We start from the raw sequence: 11,076 nt of genomic DNA on the forward strand, positions 1-11,076 counted from the left end.
TCAGATAATCACCTTTGGTCCAGCAGGCCCCTGAATAGATGATCCAGCAACACCAGGTGGCCCTCTCTCTCCAGGTTCACCCTGTTACAAAACAGTATCACTTAGGTTTAAACATACACTTACATTTCCAGCACAAGTAGTAAGTTTTGGAAAAAAAAAAAAAAAAAAAAAAAAAAAAAACTTTAATAATATAGAATAGCTAAACTATTTCAGGGAAAAATGGACAATATTTTGGAAAAAAACATATATCAATTTACTGCTCTTGTGGAAGATTTTCTAAGTTTCAAGTTTTAAATAACTATTAGTTGAACTGTATATTTCACTTTTTAACTTTATTTTTTTTGTGTAGAGCTTACAAAGCCAACTGAATAATGTGAACGCTTATGTGATCTGAATTTCCTTATCATTCACCTTGATACTTACTACATACAAAAAGGCCTAATAGAAAGTAAGTATTTCAAAGTCAGGATTTGTGCAAAATGTCATGGTTAAAGACACTGGGACAACTTTAATTTAGCTTTTTGGTGTTCAAATGTAACAATAAAGTCTGTAATTATATGTTTGCCTATCCCTTTTCTCCTCAGGTGCATGTATCATTCAGAGCAAAAGATAGAAATATTTTGGCTTTTCTTTTTTCCTGTTTAAGTCTCCAAGCATCATACATTTGAGGAATTTGTAGGTTATAGAAATCCCATAGGTCCTATATCAAGTAAAAATGGAAGGACTGCCCTGAAAGAGCAAGCTTACTTTTGGTCCTACTGGGCCTTGTACTCCTTTATAACCAATTAGTCCTTGGGATCCTTTTTCTCCTGGGTCACCCTGATCAAAATAAAGTTTTTGTTTAAATTACAACAAAGTTTCATTCACACCTGGCAGATACAAATAAACAAAAAAGACAACCACAGAAAAGCCCATAACTAGAAAGGTTTCATTTTCACTCCAACTGAAATCTCTCTCAGTTTTAGAATCATATGACCTAATGTCATAAATTTTTAATGGATGAGACAGAAAAGCATCTGTCTCTCTATTAATACATCTTTCCAGACTTTTAATTTCATATTCAGGCATGTAAATAATTACTTAATTTCCCTTTGTTCTTCTTTCTCTCCCTATCTGCATACAGAGGTAATCTGCCTCCTAACTTTAAGAAGAATTCTATACTAAATTTTTAGAAAATCTCTATTATTCAATTAACTTTTGTCTCTATGTTTATATAGAGTCTGGTTTTGCTGCACTTGTTCAGGCTAAGGAATGTATTGCTCTCTCTCAAGCCCTTTTAAATCATCAGTTAAAATATAATTACTTCTTTAAGATAAAATGAATGAAAAGACCAAAAAATGAACTCTCATAAAATAGGTCTAAGTTAGTAGTATTTTCTAAGTGTGCATGTTAAGCCATACCTTTTGGCCTACATCTCCTTTGCCAGGGGGTCCTTCTGGGCCTCTTGGACCCTGATCTCCCTTTTCCCCCTAATAGAGATTAAATGGTTAATGAATTTTCATTTAATTATTTTTATTTAATCAGTTAATAAATGGACTTCTGAGAACCACAGCTTGCATCAATACTTCTCCCAAAAAGTCATTAAAAATATTGGTCAGATTTTTTTTCTGTAAAAAAGAAAATACTGAGAATGAAAAAGACACCACCATTTTCCATCTTTTTAATCCCTCCTCCACCACTCCTCCTGCATTCGTATTCCTTGTTTCTACAAACATTTGTAGTAGCACCAATTGCACTTGCATTAATCTTTTGTAGGAAGAATTCCATGCATATACTCACATGGGAAAGAAAAATGTTTGCAAAGTTATCACAATGAATCCTATGTCGACCAGCTCTGACACAAATGATTTTTAAGAAGCATCAACTTTACGCAACTCAGTAGCCAAAAACCAATCCAGGCTGCAAGATATATCTTGATATATATCAAGATACATCTTGCCACAGATATAACTTCAAATAGTTCACAAATAACTGCACAAATAATGCACAGCACAGATTATACTATATATAGGAAAATTATCTATCAAATATTTAGGAATAAGATCAACAAGATTCATATATCAGAATGTTTGTATGTAATTCAGAAATTGAAAAAGAGATTATAATTAATTTTAAAAATCTATTTCTGATTTGAGCTGTTGATGAACATGATATTACAGAACCTGCTTTTGTTAGGCATTAGTCTGAAGGTCATTTCTGTGAGCCAGCTTCCCACCTGCAAATAACTGCAATCATATCTCTGTGCTCACTATTCACTGCAGGCATCAAACAGTTTTTGCACTTCCTTGAATATCTGAGATAGCTGTACTAACATTTTCACTCTTAATGAGTTACGACAAAAAGGCGGCAGCACCAAGATGATCTTCAGAATGACGGTAACATGTGAGAGAAAAAAAAAAGCATCCTCAAATATAAGAGGCAGCTCTAATTTTAACATAACATCTACACTTATTTGTATCACTTATGATATGCCAGGATCTTCATTTCTGAGCACTTTAGTAATAGGTAACTTCAATTTTATTATAAAACTTAAGTATCTACAGAAATGGTAAATATTTATCCAAAATGGAAAACTTATTACCTCAGGCTGCAATTGTCAAGCTGGTGTTTGCACTGCATTTGTAGCAGAAATTGTATGAGTAAAATGAAGCAAAATGTGAAGCTGGATTCTTAACATGAGATGAGAGCTAATCAGACATTTTCTGATTAAAGAGATATGAGTAGAAAAAGCTGTTTTGTGCACACTGAGACATGTTCAATTAATCAGTTCAAAGTGTCGGGTAGCTGCCACCCTCTTTTAAGAGCTGCAACAAAATTTGGAGGGCATCTGCATTTTAGCATATTCTCAAGAATCAGCCAAATAACTGATTTTTGTTCACTAAGCAGCTCAGTCCTTTTGCAAAAACATAGGTTTGAAAGCCTCCTTCTAATTTATTCTGCAGTGACTGTTTTGGGCACTCTGCTTTGCTTTCCTCTAAACTTATTACTACCATTTTCAAACCATTATTCTTTTTCCCCAAGGATGAAAGAGTTTCTCTTCAAATCTCAGAATTTCCTTTAGAAATGACCAGCATACGTTTTAGTTGCTTGCAACAATTTCTGTATCAGGCTGACGAACTTCAGCCAGAGCTCACAATCCAGCTAGTGTGATTTTCTTTCATCTACAGCTTTTACATGCTTGCAGTAAATTATATCGCCTTACCTTTTTCCCTGCCTTGCCAGGGTCTCCCTGCACCCCTTTCTCTCCTGGGAGTCCTGATAGTCCTATATCTCCCTTAGAGAAGAATAGATAATTATATCTGCATACCTCAGTAAATTCTTCTATTCTGTACAATGAATTAGAATATTAATGTCATACAATATTTTTGTTGTTATTCTCGGTAAGTTGAATATGCTATAAAGTCAGTAACTTTTTCTAATCATACAAGCTAAAATATATGTTTTAAATTTCTTTCTTGGTTTTGTATTAAATAAACATAAATTTATTTGGCAAGTAAAAACACATGATTAAATGCAGTTTGTTTTTCTATATGCAAGAACAATATGACAAAAATGTCATTTACTTGTAAAGTCAAACATCTGAGTTGTAAGGAACGATCAATCTAAATTGCCTGTTCAGCCTAAGTAGTTCCCTTACGCATTTGCATTATAGTCATTGGTTTATCTGACCACTCATCTTTCGTCGTATTCATTGCATGACTTGGATAACACTAGTAAAGTGTTTGTGCCATAAACGAGAAGTGTTGACTGCAGGACTACTACCTCACCTGCTGCATAAACTGGTCTAGGCATTACTTTTAAGAAAGGCCTTGCCACAATCTGTAGGAAATAGTCCTGCTAAGTACTTCTTACATGATCCTGGGGAAAAAAAACACTCAAAATGGCTGTGTCATTTTACTTTTTTTTTTTTTTTTTTTTTTTTTTTTTTTTTTAATTCTACCTGAAATGCCAAAGACCTGGTATACAGCCTTTAAAAGTAAAGCTAAAGTCAGTTAAAGCTGTAACTCATTACCAGCTCTTCTAACTTCACTGTCACACAGATTGGGTTTGTTCCAATCTGTACAAAGGAACAGAGATAGCAGCAGCCTTTCTAACAGGTCTTGGAGATACGTCATCAGCTTAGACAACACAGGGACAAACTGTTCCTGTTCTGGCTGCCATAATGATTTTAGGAGAGATGGTGAGAGCCCTAACACAGCAATATATGCTTAAAGGATACAATTGTGAAGTTAAAGCAATATCTGTCAAGGAAGTACCTCTTTATTTTGATCATAGTCAATTTATACAATTCCCTCCCTTCTATTTAGTCTATCAGTAATCCTGGAAAGAATTAGAAGCAGTAGCAGTTAAAAAATAGGCTCACCTTGATTCCTCGTACTCCAATCCCTGGGAGTCCTGGTTCTCCTTTTTGTCCAGGTTCACCTGGTTGACCCTAATGAGAAAAAAATCTTTTGTTCAGTAAAGGAACATAGTTAAACTCATTCACTACTTGTACAATTTCACTAACTGCTTTAGAGATGGTTAGATTTTCAGCTGAGTAGTTTTCCACTGTAAAAATTCATTCTTTCAAAACCACAATAACTTGTAGGATTTCATCTACCTTATTTAAATTTGCGATGGGTAAAAGGTCTGTGTGAATCATTCCAACTTTCTCATTTGTGTTTTAACTCTCTCTCTCTTAAATACATTTTATATTTTTCATTCAATACCATTATATTTAAGACTCTCTTGTCACTGAAAGAAAGGTGAGTCCAAATAAAGAAAAAATAGAATTTCTGTTCTGAACTTAAATATAATATGTTTATATTACTAAACTCACTTGATATGAACGTGTCTGAAAGACATTTTGGTTGTAAATTTGTGTCCAGTCAGAACCTAAAATCCACATTCACAAAGCTTATAGGCTGTAATAAGCCCATAAGAAGCCATAAACAGAATTTGGGGAATACCTTGATAATACCGGAGCTTTCCCCTCAAAGATCAAAGCTGAATTACTATTTCCAATGACCAGTTACATTTTTACCTCACCAAACATGCTCTTGAAGAGCCTGGCAAAGATAGATTGTTTCCTGCTGCTTGCTACTGCTTGTTGCTTTTCACCATTTTTTAAAAAATCATGTCTGAACCATTACCTTTGGACCCGGCAGACCAAAACCTTTAGATCCTTTTGCCCCAGGGTTTCCTTGTGGACCCTGTATACCCTAAAAAACAAAATAAAGGAGTTAATGCAACATACGCTTCCACTCTTGAAATTCATCATCCATTTGGGGGCACCTGATTTATTCCTATGCAAATTATTGTGTAGACTAGACCCAATTTCTATTTGCTTGATTCTAATACCATTCAGATTAGTTGGGATCATTTATGTCAGCAAGCTTTGGCTAAAGCCACTGGTTTGATACTTATCAAAATGAAAATCGCTGTGAAACTTTTTAATATCTCCACACCAGAATTAGAGCTTTGACCAAATTAAAACCCCCCAAAATGTATGCAAATGTTTGTTATATCTTCAGAGTACAGGCCTTGTTTCTTTTTCTTTTGAAATTAGTAGCAAAACTATTTTCCTTTAGGAGAGCAGTAGGGCCATGCCTTCTTCACCCCTTAGGGCTGTAGAAACAGAGGAACAAGATCAGAATTAAGACTAGTTCTCATGCACAGGAGATGCAGTCTGCAGTCTAGCTGATGCTATTTATCACATGTTGCTGCTATTGCCAATAAAGAAAGAAAACATTTAATTCTGAAATGTAATAACCGGAATTAACTTATATAAGACAAATTATCCTCATCTATCAGATGACAGTGAGACTTCAAGGGAAATACTGTGCTCAGTCTTGGTCGGGTCACTTTATCAAAGAACTAGACAAAATGCAGGGTAGATTTCACACTAGAGCTAGGCAGTTTATGAGCTCCCTCCTACTTAAGAATGGAATAGACAAATGTCTGAATCTGCTCCTACCAGCCAGCTTCATCATATCTGCTGCTGAATGTCTGTCCTTGACTCAGACTTACCCGGCTTCCTGGATTGCCTATTCCTGGCGGTCCTGCTGGGCCCTGTGGTCCCACTTGGCCTTGTTCACCCTACGTTAAAAATATTGTAAGTATCCCAGAAAGCTAAATTGCAATAATCCATGTTAGCTAATTAACATATTTAAATGAAACACAGAGTAATAGTTCTCAAGCTGTCTTATCTTGAAGTTTGCTGCTTCAATTTGTTTTAAATGAATTTTGAATAACTAAAAGTCTACATGGGGCAGATGATACAATAAAAAAAAATATACCTTTCTACACCTTATTTACAACTTTAGACTATCACAGCTCTAACACTATTAGTAAAAGGATTTGTGGTTTATCTTTAAATACCTAGATTTAAGGTAAAGATTTTCTCATACTGAAGTATACACAATTTCTTGCTTAACACCCAGAAGAAAAACTTGTAAGTGTAAAATGTAAAGCATTTTTGAAAAATATTTGCCAGGCCCTCACAAAAAAAAGTTGACTTAGTTACAGACTATTGTGAATAAGGTTCATCAAGACAATGTAAAAGAGTTACATGACAAATTGCTGGGAAGATGATTTTAAATTATTCTGAGACATCAGATATATATTTATTATATAAATTTATGTCTACGAGTATTGCAAATATACATATATATATATACACACACACTCACTTTAACTGTTTTAAAAAATAGTAAAAGTTATTATTAAAAAAAATAACTATTAGAACAAGAATAGCAGCAATACACAGCATTTTTAAGTCCCAGCCTAAGGAAATATAATGGATAAGTAAGACATCAATGTGAAGTATGTCTCTCAGAAAGAAGACGAAGCAACTATGTTAGCAATCTCCACTCCAGAGGGCTAAACAACCAAATTAGCTCTAACCTCTGTCTACTATGTGCTACTTCTGGAACTAAGGAAAGGATTTAAGACCCTAAAGCAGGACTCAGACAAAATTCAGCCACCTGCACTCAAGACTGTGATATTGAAAACTTCTGCTTGACTACACTCCAGGCATGGCATTAGTTTTTAGCCTACTTTTCAATGAAATAAAGCTTATAACATTGTATTTTCTGTCTATCTGTGTTTTTGTCACTTCTAAAAACTTCTGAAATTATCTGCCACTGTCAAGGAGAAGAGCTGGAAAGGTGAAGACCTCAAAGACTGTAGGTTCCTGTAAGCATGAAAATGGTTAGCTGCATATAGAAGAGAAGCTAAGCACACTGAAGGGTGAGGAGGGCTAAGTATTTTATGTGTATTTGTACAGGGAAAGGAAATTGGAGGTACTGTAGAGCACCTGGGGAGGGAATGGAGGTATTATGGTGGGGAGGTCATAAGGGTATTGAAAGGGTCACAGATCTATGAAGGTGTCATGGATGTATGACACCAGTCCCCAGGGAAACAAAATTGTATCAGTTCCACTTATCCCAGAATGCTTATTTACTGTAATGTTCCTGAGTACTTACAGACCTGATCCTGACTGATCTTTTCCTGCACAGATCTGAGAGTAAGACAGCTCCTTCCTGTGCAGATAAAAGATATTCCTGTATCTAAGGCCTTGAGCAAGGCAGGTAGGTGCTCACTGATCATGCTTCTCGCAGGTGGACCAAATCAGACCAAACCACAGCATCTAGCTTGCTCTGAAGATCTTAGAGACTATTTGTTTGGAGAACAAGGTGAGTAAGCTCAAATTGAACTCCCCTCATCTGAGAAGAATGCCCTGCTGACTAAGTTGTTGGCTACCTTGGAAGGGAGTGCTATCCTCTGCTCCTGCTGAAGTTGTACGCTGTGCAGTGAGGAACAGGAACTGTGGGACAGGAGGGCAGGAAAACAATAGGAAATAGGACTAGGACTACAGCATTAAACCCTGGGAAGGAAGATCTGGATCACTGCCTCTGCCCTATGGGACATTTGGGCATTTTTCACCAGCCATTGTCTGGGGATGTACAAGATACAGGTTGGAATCTTCTCAAGCAACAGGAATCAAAATTGCTGTGGACTATACTTTCAAGGAGTGGATGCCAAAAAACTAATAAATTACAGAAGCTAGATTACTCACTTGCCAGCCATCCATTAGGCTAGATGAAACAAGTAGGTTTTTTTCTTTTTAATAAAAATATGATATATTTAGAAGGAATACTTATGGGATAGATTTAGGAAGAAAAAGTCCATTTTTCCATCATTGTCCCAGCTTCATTCAACACAGTCCTTGGTGTTCTCAGTTAATACTAGATATTTGGACAGATGAGTGCAGTCTGTGAAGCTACACAAAATGGTGTAGAGCAGTTTCTCATGATTCCAGCTAGAATATATTTAAATATTGTTGTAATATTGTGTGAATAATTCATCATTAATTTTCCTATATACATGTTCAGAAAAGCGCTCTGTGCCTCACCTTATCACCTTTGATTGGTTGCCCTGGCAGTCCAGGTGGACCAGCAATACCTTCAGAGCCTTTTTCACCCTAGAAAGATGTGGCAGCTGTATAACTGTTTTAGGAGCTTATAAATGAAACCATCATAAACAAACTGGTCACCACAATGAGGAGGAAAAAAAGTATTCCTTTGCAAGCAAACAAGATAATCAATGGAATTATTATTATTAGGGAAAGCAATTCAGTTACAATTCATAACATACTACATCTGCATTTACTGAGTTGTTGAACTATTTTTTTTTCAGAGGACTTTAAACAAAAGAAAGAAGAAAATAAAATAGTAAGAAGTAGGAAGGTACATTCTAAAAATGCAATAATGTGTTCAATATGAAAACAGATGGGGCATCTGAGAACCTTCTGGTGCAAGGGCGTGCTTAACATCTTTGCTTAGTAGTTCAAGGCTCTAGAGAATCTTGAAACCACTAAATAAGAGGATTATGTTTTGATAGGAAGCACAGTTGTGATTTACTCACAAATCTTTGCTTATCTGTATGTATTTTTTTTAAAAAGTATGTTCTCATATATTAATCAAGTGATTGCATTTAAGGATGGAGCAGTCCATAGAGACTCATACAGTCCATGCTTCAGCTTCCCAAAAATGGCAAGATAGAGTGAAAATATTTCTTGCATCCTTTCTTCCAATACAGAAGATAAATAGCTAAATAGTTTTTCAGAAGACAACTTACCTCATTAATGCTACAAAAATAACATCTCTCAATAAATACAGAAATAAGAATTCCATTAATTTCTTACTGCTAGAGAGATTGTACAACTTGTTGGTAATTAGTTTGATAGAATTCTTCAACTGAGAGGGATATGCTCAACAGAGCATAATGATTCAGACGACCACAATCCATTAGCTGATATTTTTTACCAGTGAAATAATCAGGTCTCTTAACTAACTTAGATACAATTGCAAATTTGCCCCATAAAGTTAAAAAAAAGAAAAATAATTATTGTAAAACTACCTTCTGGCCTTGAATGCCCTCTCCTGGTAGTCCTTTCTCACCTGGCAGACCATCAGGGCCGGGTAGTCCCTGTAAGAAAATTAAAATATCTTCAGTCTCCATCAGCAATTACATTTCTTACTGCATTTTGCCTAACTTCCTAGCATAGCTCCTTGCATCCCTCATGACATTGAAAACTACAGTAAACAACACTTCTACAACAGCTGGTGGAGTCTAGACATTTAAAACAAAGTACAATAACCCTTAATTGGAGGATTCAGATTACAACAAGCTAATACTGCAACAGTGAGAATAACATAATTAATGCCAAAAGATTGTATCCTTAAAATCCAAATAAGACTTTGAATTAATTTAAATAAATACTTTTACTCTTGCAAATTTTATTGCCTAAAATTTCACATACCTAAAATCATTTAAGTAATTAATTTGAATATACTTTTATCTTAAAAAACAGCATAACTCACAATGTAAGAGAGTTGTAAAACAACATGTAACATGTCAGTATGGAAGAAATAGTGAAACAATTTTTTTCAATTGCGAAACATGTAAAATTAGAGAATGTCAATTTGGCTTCAATAAATATCCATGATGCCTTCTATTCTTCCAGAGAATTCTATCTTTCATTATCTGAAGTTATAGAAGAGTTTTTAAGGATAATTTTGGTAAAATGTAAAGTTTCTACATTTTTTGGTGAGAAAAACTCTCTCCTCAGTCACGAAGTGACTTTAAAAAAATTTTTAGAATGAAATGTGGCTCCTTTAATTGCTTTTTTTTTTTTTTTTTTTTTTTTTTTTTTACCAGTCCACATGTGTGGCTCCTTAATTAATAATGTCTTTGTGATTTTTAATGAAATACACAGCAAAAATACACATTTTAAACTGTGTCTAGCCAGAAGAAATAGTGGCCAGTGAGGATAAACTCAATGATGAAAAAAAAAAAGAAGACATCCTTTTGCTACAAATTAAGAACATTGTTTCCAAGGAAGCTATCAGAGGAGAGAAAAGTTTCTGAAAGCTACAAAAAAGCTTGTTAAAGGTATCTAATTTTAATTCAAAACATAAAGATAAAATTAAGAGCATAAATAAAAAGTATGTTGGTAAATTTGGGTTTTTGTTTCTGATGCTAATAAAATCACACAAAAAAGTTGAAGAATACCAAGGCCTTTAAATTTTCATCTTCTTAAAATTTGATTTTAGATAATTTTAAAGAGACTGTCCTTAACTCAAACAAGTACTGGTACACCTATTAATAAATATCTTGCTTTCACGGACCAAGTAAACTCCTACCTTCCCCTGCCCTCTCTTCCCCCCCCCCCCCCCCCAAAAAAAAAGAAAAAAAATGTTTGGAAATGACTCTATTTCCCTACTCTGGTAAGCCACATGCAATTAGTATTGCAATATTGCGCTGGCACATCCAAACATATTTCTGCTGCTCCAGACTAGGTATTGAGTTGTTTATGGAATCAGCAGCCAATACAGGTCCTGTCAATAAATTACGGTCACTAAGACTTATTTTATTATTTCTCCTTCCAATACATATATCACTGACTTACCGGTAATCCTGGCTCACCAATTCCTGGGGGACCTGGGATTCCAGTTTCCCCTTTTAGGCCTTGAGCTCCCTTGTGAAAAAGAATATTAGAAATTTCAGTCCTAATTCAACACAATGCTCTTG

At 35.0% G+C, this 11,076-nt stretch overlaps 1 protein-coding gene across 7 annotated transcripts in view; it reads right to left on the bottom strand.

The window, feature by feature from the left end:
- The window catches only part of COL28A1 (collagen type XXVIII alpha 1 chain), an 81,904-nt gene that overhangs the window by 34,822 nt on the left and 36,006 nt on the right, over positions 1-11,076 (bottom strand). For all 7 annotated transcript variants that reach the window (XM_062569156.1, XM_062569157.1, XM_062569161.1 and 4 more), the window contains 10 exons: positions 10,955-11,023; positions 9,403-9,471; positions 8,396-8,464; positions 6,010-6,078; positions 5,133-5,201; positions 4,364-4,432; positions 3,203-3,274; positions 1,401-1,469; positions 748-819; positions 13-81 (listed from right to left, as the gene is read on the bottom strand). In XM_062569156.1, the coding sequence (XP_062425140.1) occupies positions 13-81; positions 748-819; positions 1,401-1,469; positions 3,203-3,274; positions 4,364-4,432; positions 5,133-5,201; positions 6,010-6,078; positions 8,396-8,464; positions 9,403-9,471; positions 10,955-11,023 (696 nt within the window). The remainder of the gene's footprint in view (positions 1-12; positions 82-747; positions 820-1,400; positions 1,470-3,202; positions 3,275-4,363; positions 4,433-5,132; positions 5,202-6,009; positions 6,079-8,395; positions 8,465-9,402; positions 9,472-10,954; positions 11,024-11,076) is intronic.

Source organism: Rhea pennata, chromosome 2 (genome assembly GCF_028389875.1).
Source record: "Rhea pennata isolate bPtePen1 chromosome 2, bPtePen1.pri, whole genome shotgun sequence".
NCBI lineage: Eukaryota > Metazoa > Chordata > Aves > Rheiformes > Rheidae > Rhea > Rhea pennata.